General features: G+C 39.3%; 1 protein-coding gene across 1 annotated transcript; it reads left to right on the forward strand.

Moving 5' to 3' along the window:
- The first annotated feature begins 13,067 nt into the window (after positions 1–13,067).
- Positions 13,068–16,162, forward strand: LOC106403794 (meiosis-specific protein ASY2-like). The gene is made up of 4 exons (XM_013844582.1): positions 13,068–13,980; positions 14,254–15,089; positions 15,161–15,686; positions 15,801–16,162. Exons 1-4 carry the CDS (start codon positions 13,068–13,070, stop codon positions 16,160–16,162), a joined length of 2,637 nt encoding a protein of 878 aa, XP_013700036.1.
- The last annotated feature ends 1,455 nt before the right edge of the window (positions 16,163–17,617 follow it).

The following is a 17,617-nucleotide window of genomic DNA, read 5'->3' on the forward strand; positions in this document are numbered from 1 at the left end:
GGTTATGGACCGGGCCGGTTATGGAACGGGTCGGTTATGGAATGGGCCGGTTATGGACATCCATTAATTGATTTATAACATATATATATATATATATATATATATTTGTAAAAGAGCTTACTATATGCGTTGTAAAATAAAAGAAACTAAAGATTGATCCATGCACCCGCGCGGATATTAGTTATTACATTTGTATACATTGATATTTGTTTTTTTTATAATTAGTGTTATATATTTTAGATGGGTCGTAATATAACTAATTGTATTTAAAAGACCTGGATCGAACCGGATAATATGGTTATTTTTGATACAAATATTCAAACCCGTTTCAGATACATTTATTATTTAGATACTTTTTGGTTCCTAAACTTCAGAACCGAACTCATCCAGACCCAGAAGGACCCAACTCAAAATCCAAACATAAAAATGACTATTTTTATGTGTTTGGCTAAATTAAGTGAAATAAAAAGAGTTTTTGATTCAGTAAAATAATTACATGGAGTGAAAAATTAAGTGAAAATAAATATAATATATTTTATTATTTTAATTTAAGTTATTATTTTATTCACAAAACATGTATAATTTTCTATCGATTGAAAGTAAAATAAATAAATTAAATTTAGTAAAACAAACTAAACCGAACGTTTAACCATATGCAAAATCCAATATTTATAATTTTTAATTTTATAATTGGTACAAAGTCAATGTTAATTAACTAATAAATAAAAATCTGCACTATTATTATTATGGTAATATAATTATTGATATGATGTATTGTTAAGGTAATATAATTAATGAAATTGTTAAACTGAGTGAAATATGGAAAGACAATTAATGTAATTATATTAATGAATTACTAAAAAAATTGTCATTCATATTTTTAAATAATTTTTATTTATATTGTTATCCATGTTTTCAAACAGTACTAAAAATTAGTGTAGCAATAATAATAATGGATTTATAGAAGATGAATCACAATTCACATGCATAGATCTCTTCATGTGAACACACCCTCATTAATTTGTGCTGAAACCAAGGGCCAGAGTATAAGTTTTATAATTATTTTATAAAATCCGAATCCCCAAATTGTCGGGATTACTTCATTTTTAAAAGTGTCAAGTCTCTTCCCATACAAATTAAAATATGCGTGTTTTCCATTTTTTGACGTAAAACTTAACATTTCTTGGTGAAAATGTTGACTAATTATGAATGAATGGCGACATGAACCACAGTTCTTGACAGAGTAAACGTTTATATTTTAATTTTGTATGATGATCAAAGAAGCTCAAATCGTTTACCAATGTAGATCGCTAATTCTGTCACACTAGGTCGTAGATGCCAGCTAAGTATTTGAGAAATGGAGAAAATGGTTAATATATTACTAGTATATAAATTTCGAGACTGACAACATGAACCTTTTTTTGTGTTTGTGTATGCGACAAAGAGGTTTAATGGCATTAAATTCTTTTAGCTCAACTGAATATTCACGTACCAATATCATTGGATGAAGGACGACTTGAAACTATATATATCCAGCTTGGAGCAAACTGAAGTTTACATGCACACCGAATTGAACACAATAACAAATTATTTAGTCATTTCACCACCACCGATATTTGAATGTAAAGTTTGACGTAGCATCCTAATTTTTAATGCTCCCAAACATGGGCGATTAATCTAGAAGTTGATTTTAGCGGGTGCAAAAATCTATTAACAGGTATAAATTTACAAATTTTAGTATATATATATATATATATATATATATATATATATAGTTAAGAATTACATTACGTTTTGAAAAACTATGGGTGCATGCGCACCCTGTGTCTTGTTACTAGCTTCGCTCCTGCTCCGAAATGAACCAAATATGTTAATAGTCACATGGGTTCAAAGTGTTGCACCGACGTGCGGTGTTTCTTGTAATCATCAGATTGGTATACATAAAATAATTAACTCAATATCCATATAAGGAAAATTGGAAACGTGCGTAGAGGAAAAGTCAAAATAGCTCTAAGTCTAATCGTCTTATTCTAAACATATTAGCAAAAGCACTCGGTAGGTTAAAGTTTAAAAACGTATATACTTAGATCTGGGATTTAAATTCCAACATATGCAATTTATTGCAGATTACATGATACAAATCTTATCGGAGGTTCTAAAGTAATGTAAGCAGAACCGTTTGTTGTGATTGTTTGCTGTAAAGAGAGCCTATCTATAAAAAATGACGTACTTACGGAACCTTCCGTTGATCGAAGTGTTTCGGAGAGAATTTCATCGTAGAATCATTATCCGTGAAATTATTAATTAATATCGCATATATTACTCGTAGTTGATCATCATATGTAATAGAATTAGAATTATATGATGATGTAATGTATGTTATCCAGTGTTAAAGAAAATCTAAACTTATTATTCGGGATCTCTCAAACTGAATTTTCCAAAATATCACTATATATTATGTTAGTATTTAATTTATAAATTTCTTAAAAAAATTAAAAATTCATGTCAAATATATTAATATAATTTATAAGAATTCTAATTTGAAAAACTTTGACGTGGAAAAACACGTGAAAAAACAAAAACTCTCTCTAAGAAGCGATTATAAAGGTGATTTCGTTGTTCCGAGTTCGGTCTTCGCTCCGTTGTCCCAAAGTCTCTTCCTCCCTCCCTCTTTTCATTTTCTCTCCTTCCTCATCTTTCTCTTTGCAGCGATATGTCTGACGCTCTGGCGGAGGCTTTTCCGCTGGAATCCTAGATCTGCTCCGAAGAGAGCTAGATCCGGTGTTTTAAGGTCCTTTTATGTAGTTTTCAACAAGTAATCAAGGGTTGCGTGAGGGAAAAAGTCGGCTTTTAGGGTTTGGACCTCGACGGTTCTAATTTTCTGTTTGTAGATCTGGTCGGAGTTCTTGTGGTGACAACACATGAGGGTTGGAGATGGGCTCTCTCCTCTGTTCTTCATATGTGATGTTAGCGAAGACTGTCTTTATTGTGGAGTGGATCGTTGGCTGTCAATGTTATGAGGCTTGGTGTCTAGTCTCAACTCAGGTTCTTGCTTGCGTTCAAAGGAGGCGTCATCCCAATGCTGCGAGGGCTCCTTGGTCGTCTCGACATATTTATCTTCTTTTTTTTTGGAGGAACAGAAAAACTTTATTCATGCTTTTGTCTTCACCACAGTTCGATTACACCTCAAGGTCTCCTCAGGTTTGGTTCTCAATCCCTTGCTGATTCCATTAAAAGCTTCAATGTATGTCGTATTTTCTTAGTGGAGGAGAAAGTGAATGCTTCGGCTTCGCAACCGGATTAACCAAAATTGGTGGTGAGGAATCCACCAGAGACTGAATGGCATGTAAGTTCCATGTTCTCGAAGTTGCATTGATGAGAGAGTCCACTGTATGGCCATGGTAAAGATTATGTTGATTTTTGTGTGCCGGTCTCAGGTGGGTGGGTGGGAGTCAAGGATCATTTCATACTTAGATAGATAATCTTGATCCCACTCTTTTGATTAGTCCTTGGTAACCAGATATCTAGCATACACAATACTATGTCAACCATATGACGGTGAGTACGATCTGATCGTTTCCAGGGGCTATGTATTCCTCAAATACCGTCCTTTGAAAACTCGAGAAAATAAGGTTGTTGGTTTCTCTATCCGCCATAATTGCTGGCACAATATAGTTATATTAAAGTCCGTGAGATCTTTAAAACCTAAGCATCCTTCGTCCTTAGGAGTACATAGTTTATACCATGATTTCCGGTGTATTAGTTTAGTATTACCCCCTGAGCTCCACCAAAATTGTGCCACTGCACTCGTTAGCTTTTTCGTTACCGTTTTTGGTATACAAAAACAAGACATCACATGATTTGGCATAGCTGTCACCACAGATTTTATAATCAATTCCTTTCCTCCCTTGGTAAAATACTTAAAACTCCATCCATTTTTCTCTGTTATTTAAACGATCGTATACAAAACCAAAAACTTGTATTTTTGATCCTCCCAAATTATCAGGCATTCTAAGATATGATCACATTCCTCCTAAATTTTGTATCCCTAATATATCCCAGAGTTCATGTCTGATGGATTCCTCAATCTTATGAACAAATTGAATCGGAGACTTTTGAAAATTTATGTGCTGACCCGATACCCCCTCATATTCTTTCAAAATCTTGAGAAATTTCTGGCATTCCTGTTTTTGTGCTCTACAAAAGAAGAGACTATCATCTTGAAAGAGCAGATGAGAAATTGAGGGACAAGCCCTTGCAACTTTCATACCTGTTAAATGTTTCTCTTTCTCAGCCTTATTAATATTAACAATTAGTTCTTAACGAGACAAATGATCACCCTGTCGTAGGATCTTATGTGGAATTATGTGTCCCCATGGTTGGCCATTCAATAAAACTCTATACTGTACCGAGGAAATATATTCCATCATTAGTTGGATCCAACATGGTCAAATCTGTTGTGGTCACGCAAGCTGAGGTTCCTCTAGTTCGCAAGGGTCCTACAACCAGGTCAGGTTTGGGGGCATAAGAGATAATCTCACCAAGGCTGTCTAAGAAATGCTAGATCAGGACAGACCGGCCTCAAGCAGCTGCTGATTCAGAAATAGCCGAGTTACAGATTGAAGAACAAGCCGTTCCAATAGAGGTTCAAGATCCGTACGGTTCGATCCAGTTCTCATCCATCACCCAGAACCAAGCCAGTGTAATTATCTCCACATTCAATCTCGGTTCGGCCTCAAGTCCAATTGAATCTGGTTTAGAGACTTAGCCGCCTGTTCCAAATAAGGTAAGCATGTAAGGATTCAATTATGATTCTAACCAGTTTATTGTTTTTTGGTTTGTGTTTTGTTTATTTATTTTTGATTTCATTAAGACATAATGGGCAAACTTGTTAGCCTTTTATTTTCGATGTGAGTCCAATAATTCAAGGCCTTTGTTAGCCTTCACTTTAGTAGTCCAAGTAGAGTCGGCCCATTATGTTTTGGCATTGCCCTTTTAGAGTCCAAGAGAGTCCATGTTGTTTTTGCTTTAAGTCCCCTAGAAGGGCAAAGCAGTCGGGTATTTAATCCAAAATTAAGCAGCCGTGTATTTATTTTACCTAAGCTAATATATGAGTCAGTTTCCCCCTAGAAAAATCCTAAATTATTTCCAGTCCATGTGAAGCCAACTTGAGAGCAAATCCTTGACATATCAATGAGCCGTCCATTGTTCTTTGTGGAGTCCATCGATCCATCTTCATCCCTCGTCCGATCTTGAGAGAGACGCATGTCCAGCAATAACTAGATCCATCTCTTTTCATCATTCCATCCACTGATTTTGTTGAGAGAGACATATGTCAAGCAACAAGATCCCATCCTCCATCGATCCTATCTCTTTCTTTGTTATTTCCATATTTCATATCATCTATCGCCCGTTTATCAACTCGTCCATCATCATTCATATTATATTCATCATTTTAGTTATCTTATTTGTTTCTGTTTCATTCATAAAAATCCATAAGAAAACTCATAAAAACTTACACTTTTGTTTCGGTTACAAATCGGCTTCCAAAAGTCCTTTCCGGCCGTTTGCCCATACCGTCTTGCTGTCGGATCCAGAATCTCAGTCGATCCAACAGGATTGGCCGGACCCGTGCCTACAACATTTTGGTTTCAGAGCCGAAGCTGGTTCCTTCAGTTATCTATTTCCCTTAGTTGCATTCTTTCCCTTGTGCATTATCTTAAAAAAAAATGCATATTTAGGTTTCTGTTCTTTTGTGTTCATCATTACATTCAAATTGAAAATACAAAAAAAAAACAATTGTTAGATATTTAGCTTGGTTAGAAAGCTGGTCGGATTTGTTTCTAACCAATTTCCTCGACCAGTTTCCATTTTTGGGTCGACCGCAATACCTTAGTTTCCATAATTTCTGTATTCCAAATTGATTAGGTTCTCTTTCCTTTTCTTTGCTGATTCGAGTTTCATTAGCTCGATTTGAGTCCAATAATTTAAGGTCTTTGTTAGCCTTTGCTTTAGTAGTCCAAGTAGAGTCGGCCCATTATGTTTTGGCCTTGTCGTTTTACAGTCCATGTTGTTTTTGTTTCAAGTCTCCTAGAAGGGCAAAACTGCCGGGTATTTAATACCCACTATAAGAAGCCGTGTACCTAAGCTAATATATGAGTCAGTTTTCTCCTAGAAAAGCCCTAAAGTCTTTCCAGTTCGCGTGAAGCCAACTTGAGAGAAAATCCTTGACATATCAAAGAGCCGTCCATTGTTCTTTGTGGAGTCCATCGATCCATCTTCATCCCTCGTCCGATCTCGAGAGCGATACACGTCCAACACGAACCGGATCCATCTCTATTCATCATTCCATCCACTGATGTTGTTGAGAGAGACATACATCCAGCAACAAGATCCCATCCTCCATCGATCCTATCTCTTTTCTTTGTTATTTCCATATTGCATATCATCTATCGCCCATTGATCAACTCGTCCATTTTCATTCATATTCTATTCATAATTTTAGTTATCTTATATGTTTATGTTTCATTCATAAAAATCCATAAGAAAAATCATAAAAACTTACACTTTTGTTTCAGGTTACAAATCGGCTTCCAAAAGTGCATTCCGGTCGTTCGCCCATACCGTCTTGCTGTCGGATCTGGAAAACTCATAAAAACTTACACTTTTGTTTCAGGTTACAAATCGGCTTCCAAAAGTCCATTCTGGCTGTTCGCCCATAAGGTCTTGCTGTCGGATCCGGAACCTCAGTCGATCCGAAAAGATTGGCTGGACCCGTGCCTACAACAAAATCCCCTCTTGTGAAGTAGTGCCTGAATAAAGGTCCATTCAATCCTATCATATGCTTTATTCACACTATAAAAAAAAATGATATTGATAGCACATTATGATAGCGTATTTATGAACTGCTATCAAAAATCAATTTTTTAAAGGTTTATATTAATAGCAGTGTATTAATGTTGTTGTGTAAAATTAGTGAGTGGAAAGAGAAAATCACTAATATCGCTAATATTTAAGTGAAAATTAGACACATGCCAAGACATAATTTTTTTCTTTCTATAACACATTATGATAGCATTGTTTTGAGAACTGCAATGAAAAATCAATTTCTAATCTTTGAAATCTTAAACCCTAAACATGTATTAAACGTTAAACTCTAGACATAAAATTTAAAACTCTAATCTTTTCATACAATAACCTGAAATCATAAACTTAAACTCAAAGTTATTCCTTTTAATCTTAATCTTTAACTTCCAAAACACAAACCTTAAATCCTTAGTCAAACTCTATACATAAACTCTATACATAAACTCTAACCATAAACCTTATACTCCAAATCATAAATATAAACACTAACATATTGTATTCAACACACCTACTGTTCATATTTTAGTTCCAAATCTTAAAATAGAATTCAAAATTTAGTTATTTTCAAAATTTAATCTCAAAATTTTAAAACCAACCTTTAACATTACACTTCAAACCCTAAAACTCTACATCCAAATCATAATCTAAATATTAATCTAATATTTTTCAAACTTAAACACCAAACCTTGATATAAACTATCAATTTATTATTTTCAAAAAATAATATCAAATCTTACCCTAAGTCCAACCCCCATATATTTAAATTCATAAATTAAACTTCAAATCTAATATTCCCTACTTAAATCTCAAAAATCTTAAAGAATTATCTCTACCCTCAAAATTTTAAAATAATACAATAAACCAAACCCCAAATTTTTACTCAAAACACTCTAGCATAAATAATAATCTTAAAACTTTATTCAATAATCTAATTTTACTCTAAATCTCAAACCCCATACTCCAAACCTTATATCATAACACTAAAATGCAATTAATTATAAACTCAAATACATAAATTTTATATTCTAAAACTAACCCTAACACTATACTTCAATCCTTAAACTCGAAATTTATACTCTATATCCAAAGCATAATCTTAATATAAATCTTATGATTTCAAACTTAAACACCAAAACTCTATTTCTTAAACCCTTAACTTCATTTATTTTATTTTTACTCTGAATTTTAATTTCAAATTTTAAACTTAAACCCTATGTTATATATCATAAACCCTAAACTCTATTTTATACCCAAATATCAATCATAAAGTTTAACTTTTAAAATTATAAATTTAAATCTATAAATTTTATATTGTGAATTATAATTTGTTTATGTTTTCTCAATATTTTTTTTTGTTTACGAAAATATATTAAAAATATTATATATATTAAACACACAAAATAGTATAGAAAATAATAGTATTTTTTTTTTAAAAAAGAAAAAGAAAATAGCTGTAAAAATCAGTTTTTGAATTAATTTTAATTTTTATTTAATTATGATGTAACCCAATAATAGAAAACTATGAGAAATGCTATTATATAGTTTAGAGACAATAGCATTTTATAAAACTGCTATGATATAGGGGATGCTTATTATAGTTCGGGTAAACATAGCGGTTTCAATAACGCTAACAATAACATGTCACAGTTTTTTTCTTACGATAAGAAAAACCTCTTTTGTAGTGACATCTCATGAAGAATGAGATATTGTGAGAGATCAATCTTCCAGCCACAAAAGCCGATTGTATTTCCAAGATAAGTGTGGGAAGGCAAGCCTTCAACCTCTGACATAATACCTTAGATATAGTCTTGTATCCTACATTACACAAGCTTATAGGCCTGAGCTCTGTCATCCTTGTGGGCTGCTTCGTCTTAGGAATCAAGCAAAATTTGTAATATTTAACCTTGTATCCAGTTTCCCTGTGGTAAAAAAATAATCAACCATATCCAGGATGTCCTTTATTATTATATGTAAAGAGTTATGAAAAAATAGAGTTGTCATTCCATCCGGTCCAAATGCTTTCTCTGGAAGCGTCATTAACAAACCTCGTTGTACTTCATCCTCCGCTGCAATCCTGAATAACCTTTGATTCATTTGTGGAGTGATGCTAGGCGTAATCTCATCCATAAAACTTTGGAATTCTGAGGGAGAAGTGGTACTAAACATGCCATGAAAGTAATCCACAGCAACATTTTCTACCTTTTTTCCTCTATTATTCAGTTTCCATTATATTCATAGAGACCTACAATCCTATTACGAGCACGACGTTTCCTTCGGTCATGATAAAATTTAGTATCAAGATCCGCTAATATATACCACATATTCCGACTCTTCTGTTGCCAAAACTCCTCCTCATCCTTATACGCTTCCTGTAACTTTCCAGATACTTCCAGTATATCCTCTTGAGTTTTGTTGTTTTCTGTTTGTACTTCTTCCAGAACATTTTGAAGTTCACTGATTTTCTCCTTGCCATATGGCGGATTATTCTTTCGCTAAAGAGAAATCTCATGAAGACAATTACTAATTTTCGATACAAAAATCCCCCATATTCCCCTATGTTGAATGACCCCAGCCTCTACCAATGGATTCCAATAAGCCGTCCTGTCCATTCATCTTTTATCAAATCGAAATTGTCCCCACCATCTGGGTACTTCATCCTCAAGATAAGTCACTACTGGTGGATGGTCAGAGCCTATCATCCCTAAATATTATGTGTAAGAACATGGAAAAACGCTTGTCAGTCCTCATTTGCTAAAACTCGGTCCAAACAACACCGAATCGTCGTTTTCTCTCTTCTTCCTTGCCTGGACATTTGATTCCCCCTGGCAGGAAATTTCAAAAGTCCGCTATTCTGAATCATATTATTGAAGGATAGTAATGATCTTGCATGTCTCAAAGAACCACCTTGTTTTTTCATGGTTTCCAGTGATCTCATTCAATCTCCAATAATAAACCACATGCCTGATCTTTCCAGGCCATATTTCATATGTTTTCCATATTTGATCTCTTAATTTTTGAAACGGGTCTCCGTATACAAATTTCATGAAGACTGATTTCCCACATCTATCATTCCGTTACTTGAGTATAAGACTTTAACCTGATACTCACTATTGAAGTATAAAGCTGATCCTCCACTCGTCCCATTCGGATCAACCATAATTAAATTATCAAAATCAAAGTGTGACTGAAGTCCTTGAACGAAAGCAAAATCTTGCTTTATTTCTGATAAGAACAAAAAAAATCAGGTTTATGTTTATGCCATATCTCTCTGAGATAACTTATTGTCTATTTGCTTCACATATCCCTACAATTCCAGCTGAGAACTTTTATAATTTTTTTTTGATTTGCTCCTTTGAGCTAAGCAACCGGGTGCAAAGAAACCCTACGTGTCCAGATAACCTATGATGTTGCATTGATATTCTGATTACCAAGGCAGGCAAAAGTGATTGCTTCTTCTCCGCATGCAGCCGTGATACCATATTTTCCAAATGTCTGTTGTTTGTTTCTGTACCCACCTCATAAGATTATACTATGTGAAGAAGCAATGTGCACCACCAAAACAAAAACACCCATGTAACCAAAATAAATAGTACTGTATATCCTTATTGTGTAGTAACCTCCGATTCATATATAACCATAATCATACACAAGACAAAATCGTCAAGAATAAATACTGATCGATAATTTAGGTTGCATCATGTGTAACCCAAATAAAACAAAGCAATATAACTATAGAGCCATTAAATAGGAACCGATGTGTAAAAAAGGTATTCCATAACTCATTCCTTGTTAAAAAAATCAGGACCTCAAGACTCCTAGCCTGGCACTGCTTTATAGTTCACCATTGTACTCTCAATCCATTACCATTGTATCGCATATCACCCAACCCTCGTGCTTGTTGTCGGGTTAGACCAGTAAACCTGTCCAGCACATCTGTAAGACATCTAGTTCGTAGCTGCATTCGGTTTAACGAGACCAAACGCATTATCTTTTCCATATACCAAGACCAAGGTATGCCAAATTCCCAAGTTTCTAGCGCAAGACCAGGTTATTCTAACGGTCCTAAGTGCAATCCAATAATGAAAGACCTTCCAAAGAGGATCAGAACATCTGAATGCATTGATAATGATTATCAAATCCACACACCACCAGTACCAGCAGGTTAAATAGCAAATTTTATTCCAATGCATGATCTAGATCTTACCAATAACCAAATCATCAATAAAAAAAAACAGAAATCCACGAAACCTCAACAATAAAACAAGATAAAATGCTCATGGAGCTTATTAGAACAATTAAAATACTGAAACCATAAACCAAAAACTGCTCGCATAACTTCTCAACTGGACTGACTTGATCCATAAACACTATTAAGGTTTTGGGTTGGATATACCCTTATCCTCCACCTGTTTAGAGTTTTCTCCTTGGCTGGTGCCTGTTTTGGCAACAGAACACGTGCGTGGAGAAATCAGCGCCTGATACATTCTCATCTTTGTTGATCCACCTGTGATAGTCGATGGTTTAAACAACCACTTTCGGGGCCCCCTGCTTCATCACCGTATCTCCAGCAACCAGAGTCTTTGTCTCTGCATCGTCACTCTGTTTTTCCTCCTCTACATTAACATACCCCATCTTCCCGAAACTTAACATCATCCTCAATATCCTCATCAGAGAGACTATGAAATTCATCCTCAACATTCTCATTGTTCCCATTCGTTAACAAGCTATTAAGAAACTCATCCAAGTCCATCCCATCAACACCTAACAAATTATCCCGCTCCTATACAGTATCTTTGACCAAATCTAAGCCATTTTCCTCAACTAAAGTTTCCGGTATTACCTTTGTTGGTGCAGCATGAGTTTTGATAAGTTCAGCTTGAAACTCTGAAGATGAATGGGTCAACTCCTTCTCTTCCGACTGAGTGTTCCTCACATCCTGGTTCAGAATATATCCCTCCTCACGTACTTCCTCTCTTACATCATTTTATGGGCTTCGTTCTCTTCTTATACCACGATTGTACCTGACATGATCGTCTTGAGAATGAACTCTTGACGGCTCCCAGCTGTGTTCCTATAAAGAGACCTTCTTCATCTCCACGGTTGTTACATTGATTAATGTGGGGTCTTTTGTTCTTTCTTTCTGCCACCATTACCCACTTGGATCTTGCCCTTACCCTTCCCGTAATATTCGCTTTTTTATTTTTCCCTGTCCTGCTGTTTGATCGGGAAACGGTACGGAACGAGAGAACGTTTGGTTTTAGAAGTGGGTTTAAGAAAAGACGTCTTATTAATGGTCGGAAGAGCGTTTCGTCGGTTACAAGGAAAGGAAATGCGTAAAAGGAAAGGTACCAGAGCCTCGAAGGCTTTACCGGAGAGATACAACAAGGCGAGATAACAAAGGTAAAACCCTAATCTAGCCGCCCAGTAGGTATCAGTGATTTTGGATCCCCCTTACGTTGCCTTTCCTTCCCCTTTTATAGCTGACATCACGCTCTTCTGTGACCTAGTTTGTGTCGTCTCTGTGGACTTTAACTCGCTGGGCCGAGAAGCCCACATTGTCTCGTGGAGTCGTTTCCTCGGGGTTTTTAGTCAAGAAGCCCATCGAAAGCTCTCTCACATTACGCCGAGAGATCGACCCTTCAAGCCGCCGCGTCGAGCCGATGCTCCGCTTCATGTGGGCCGGGCCGTCTGTTCTTCGGGCCTTGAGGGATGGTCGAATTTACCATCTACAGTAAGTCCCCCCAGTTCATCGAGATGAAGATCCTGTCGGATTCGATGAATTTAGGAAGTTAAAGGTTTGGGAGGACAGACGGAACGTTTCGAATGAATGTCTCCTGACCGGATGTCGCGAGGTATCGTTAGGCGTTTCCCCTTCATCGGGTGGTTTAGTAAAATCTCTACCGAACCGGCTTTGGTTTGGTTAGGTTTTCCCTTAACCGTTGGTTCTGATCGGGGTTGAAGCCGGTTAAAACGGGAAGTCGAAACGACGCTCCGATTTCTTCGGCGGCTAGGTAACTATTCCTAGGCCCACATAGGCCCATGTAGGCCGAATGATGACGCCTCGGGGAGGCACCCCTTATTTCCCTATAAATATTCGCTTCCTTCACATTCTCTCAATTCTTCTCCACACTTCTCAGGTATTCTCTCTCTCTTCCTTCTTATTTCTCTCTCTAGGTAGTTGTTGCAACATAGATAGCGATATGTCGTCTGGCGGGATGTTATCTCATAAACAAAGAGGAAAAGAGATCGCAGCCTCCTCTAGTCCTTCGAGAGATGCGACCGAGGCACCGCTTGAAGAATTTGAACGGATTCATCATGAGGCGATGATGGACACCGGGAATTTAGATCTGTCTCAAAGGATCCTAATCTCCGAATCTGCGCGTTCGTATCGGCAAAAAGTGAGAGGAAATCCAGATGAGCCCCAGGCTTGCGAGAGAGACGGTTCCGGCGGTGCGAGGGAAGAAGCTCTCGCTGTCAATTACGTGCCGACGTGCTATTATCCTGGAGGGATCTTCGAGGAGCTCCCGGCGTTAGCTTTCGAGTTCCTGCGCTCTCCCGATGTGAGCGGTCAAGCTTGGGAGAATGTTACTAAGACTCAGTCAACTCCCAATAGCGTGACGAAGCTTCTGAGGGAACGTCATGGACTAGGGGTAACTTTCTTGATTCCCTCGGAAAACCAGAGGCCTTGGTCACCACCAGTTGGGTATCAGTGCGTTTACGAATCCTACTTTCGGGACGATACGAAGCTTTGGTTCCCAATTCCTCGACTAATCACATCGTATGCGAGGCACCGAGATGCAGCGATAAGTCAGTTTTTGAATGGTTCATGGCGTATCACGGTGGCCCTGATGGTTATGGCTGCTGAAATTTATGTCTCGTTGAGCGTTCGTGTCCTCGAGGAGTTGACGTCCGTCAGCTCGTTAGACGACGGGCTTCTGTTGATAAAGATGCGTACCATCTACAATGTGATAGGAAGGCATCCTAACAAGACGCCGGATTGGCAGAGATCTTATTTCTTCGTTAAATGTGATGACTCTGCCTTCGAAGACCCGCCAGATGACGACTACCGTGTCTTATGGAACAATTTGCTTGGTAGAACATCTTCGTTAACTCGTATCGTTCCTTCGTATCCTAACTGCTTTCTGTCTTTGTTGTTTTTTTTTATGCGCCGACCATCCGATTTCTCGTGACTATCCAGAAGACTTTCTTACAAGCGCTCGCGCTGTTGCGGGACTTGCTCAGGAGCATTGGGGTAATATTTCTTGGGAGAGGGTTCACCGCTCGATCGATCGTATTTCCAGGAGTAAGTCCATACTTTTCTTTTATTTCAATACGACTCTCTGACTTTGCCTAATGGTCGGGCTTCTGGACTCGTGCTCTTCGCAGAAGATTGGAATTCGAGTTATCCTCTTTCTACCAACAAGACTAAGAGGCGGATCTCGCTATTCACAAAGGAGGAGCAGAAGAGAATCAACGAGGCAAGGAAAATGAGAGGGCTTCCAGATCTGAGTGCGATTATGACGGTCGAACTTAATCTGCCGAGTGTCGAACTACCTGCACCTTCTAACGAGATGGCGATTGCCGGCACCACCGACGCGAGCCCTTATTATCAAGATTCCTCAGCCGGTACCATTACTTTGGCTCCTAAGAAGAAAAAGGGGGAGAAGAGACCCCGTGACGACCTTCCTGTCAGCGTAGGTTCTGAAGCAGCTCCTGTTGAAGCTGAGATTCCTAGTCAGGAGGAGACGGCTGAACCGTCATCAAAAAAGAGGAAGGAAGGCAATCAGCAGCCTCAAGCTGCAGGGATCGTGAGGCCGCGAGAGACTGATGTCACCAATCCCGTGCATCGGAGTGAATCAGCTGGCGAGCCGGCTCTCAACTTAGCCTCATTGGATGATCTTGAAGACGCCTCTCCCGAAGTTACACTGCGGAAGAAGAAGAAATCCAAAAAGACGGGTGATCGAGAGATGGTCGCTAGTGCTCTAGTTTCGTCGACCCCTGGAACATCAGTCGTCAGTGCTTCGTCTCGGAAGAAGACTCTGAGGGTCGAGTTTCCTGATCACGTGTCGTTCGAGTACGATGGTCCCACCCCGCTTATTTATGCTCCTTATAAATGTGCTGAGTTGGTCAGCCAGATCAAATGCGGGCCGAAGCCTCTTCCATCCATGTATGATTTGATCTTTAAGGACGAGTACGTCGACGCTGCTCGCACTAAATTACTGGTAAGTACTTCCTTTGACTGTGTTCCTTTTATGTGATAAAAAGAAACTTAAATATTCTGTTTTCATGTTAGGGCGACGGGAGCATGAATTTCGTTGTTGAGAAATACGACACAGCCTTGAAGAAGACTCGCGAAGCCTTGAGAAAGTCGGAGAAAGCAGTGGCGGCCACGGGTAAGCTTCTCCGCCGGAAGAAAGCGGAATGGAGGGATGAGTTCGTGAGGATGGCCGAGAAGAGAGAACGAGCGATTGCTCGGAAGAAGATTCAGCGGGAGCGAGCTGACGCGGCCGAGGCCGAACTCTCCATCGCTAATGTGACCATTGCGACTTTGGAGTCTCGGAAGGCCAGTCTGATAGAAGAGATGGGGGTCAAAGCCGAAGAACATAAGAAAGAGTTGGGTCGGCTTAGGGATTCGCGTGTCTATGGGGTTACGAAGGAGAGGATGAGGGTTGAGACCGAGATGATCGTGAAATCCAACAGGCACTTCGGAAATCTGCGTGAATGGTGGACTCGCCGCGGCCCTTTCGACACAGCACGGTTGCTTCAGAGCCAGGCGTTTGGAACTAAGAGATGCCTTGAGGCTTTAAAGGCTGGTGGTCGTGATATCCCTCAAGATGTAGTTCTCTGAAGCCCCGCTAATACGAGGACTGCTGTAGTTCTCTGAAGCCCCGCTAATCTTCCCGGAGCCTCGATCACTCCATCTCATTCCGCAGGGGAAGGATCGTCGAAAGCCGATGCGCCGGCCCTCGCTTCTGATGCTCTTGATGAGGGAACGAAGTCCGTCGGGAAGGATGTCTTTGAGATCTCTGACTCTTCTGTTTCGAACCCAGAGGGTAATCAGGGTGAAGGGCCGGATAAAGATGATGGCGGTGAGGCGGTTAATAAGGAGCATAGTAGAGAGACGACTTGTTCCGAAGCTCACCCTCCCGAAAGTCAGCCGGAGGTTCGTGAAGGCGAGGCGACGACTCGTGTTGAGGGCGTCGATGCGGAGCGGTCAGTGCGTGCTGATCCTTCGGAGCCGTCCCTTGGTGGTGGAACCGCTGCACAGGAGTGGGCTGAAGACCCCGAGGAGTAACTTTGTCGCTTTGTTTCTTTTATCTCTTCACGGCACTCTTGCTCTTGATGTATTCCCTTGCCCTTTTTGTTAAGACTCTATTTATTTCTTCTCTTTACGAATCCTGCATCACTCGTCTTGCTTTTCTTTTGAGTGTTCGGTACTGATCTCATCGCGAGAGAAGATCGGGGAGTTGCATGAAAATAGGAAAATGATTATAGAGTGTGTGACTTCGCGCCGTATCGAGATAGCGATATAGTACGGGCTGCGAATTTCAATAACTCTTGTTCGAGTTTTGTTTGGTCGTTTTGTCAAGTTCCCTTTTTTGCTTGACGTACGTCGACTAGATATGAGTCAATATAGGATTACTTTAGACCGTGAAAAACATCTTTTAAATGACAACGGTTCCTAACTCAATCTCTAAGTAAGTTCCAAGCGTTCGGTCGGCCAAACCTCACTAAGCAAATCATGAGATGTTTAGGAGTCATCGTCTCGGGCATATTAGTTAATACTATGATTATGACCGGATTCCCGCGAGTATGTGTCTGATCAGGACATACTCGGTCGTGGGGTGCGAGTACTGGTACGTTTGTTTCGAGATGCCGGGGCGAACTCACGTAGGTATCGCATGGGTTGTACGACTTCTCGGGGAAGCGCGACTTCTCGGGAAGTATTTTTTTGTTTTGATTTTTGTTGGACCCGTTAAGGCTGCCTACGTACCTCCTTTGTGGAAGATCAAGCCATTCGTAGTTCTTTGTTTTCCGAGTAAAAGTGGCTGGGAGGGCATTTACTCGGTTTTTTTTTTTTTTTTTTTTTTTGTTAGAGTGAACGTGACCGTTGGTCGTTCACCTGTCTTTGCTACTTTTAGTTGTGGAAGAGGCGAAGGTGCTTCGAGTTCCAGGCTCGTGGTACCGTTTCGCCGGTTGAAGTTTCGAGGTGGTAGACTTCAGGTTTCACGACCTCGATGATCTTGTTGGGTCCTTCCCAGTTGGCTCCGAGTTTTCCGGCTTTCCATTCCCTAGTGTTTTCGAACACCTTCCGGAGGACCAGATTTCCCAATTCGAGGGGGCGAGACTTAACCTTCTTTTTGTAGTAGCTTTCGATCTTGTGCTGATAGTTTTGGATTCGAAGCAATGCTTGGTCGCGTCTTTCTTCTATATCATCCGGTGCGTCGAGGAGCATACCTTGGTTAAGTTCGATGTTCTGCGGCATTTTGGAGCGTCGTAAACTCATCACGTTTACCTCAGCAGGTGCCATTGCTTCGACCCCATAGGCCATCGAGAAGGGGGTGGCTTTCGTTGCTCCGCGAGGTATTGTTCTATGGGACCAGAGGACCCCATCCAGTTCATCGGCCCAGCAACCTTTCTTCAAGTCGAGTCATTTCTTGAGTCCGTCGATGATTATCTTGTTAGTGGACTCGACTTGACCGTTGCTCTGCGGGTTTCTCGGTGTGGACATGTTGAGCCGAATTCTCCA

This window comes from Brassica napus, chromosome C6 (genome assembly GCF_020379485.1).
Source record: "Brassica napus cultivar Da-Ae chromosome C6, Da-Ae, whole genome shotgun sequence".
Lineage (NCBI taxonomy): Eukaryota > Viridiplantae > Streptophyta > Magnoliopsida > Brassicales > Brassicaceae > Brassica > Brassica napus.

Excerpts from the sequence above, each read along its gene's own strand:
- LOC106403794 (XM_013844582.1), top strand. The coding sequence starts at position 13,068 with ATGTCGTCTGGCGGGATGTTATCTCATAAACAAAGAGGAAAAGAGATC. Across the intron at positions 15,090-15,160 it reads CTGCTCGCACTAAATTACTG|GGCGACGGGAGCATGAATTT; the intron begins GTAAGTACTTCC and ends TTTTCATGTTAG. Across the intron at positions 15,687-15,800 it reads GGCTTTAAAGGCTGGTGGTC|GGGAAGGATCGTCGAAAGCC; the intron begins GTGATATCCCTC and ends CTCATTCCGCAG.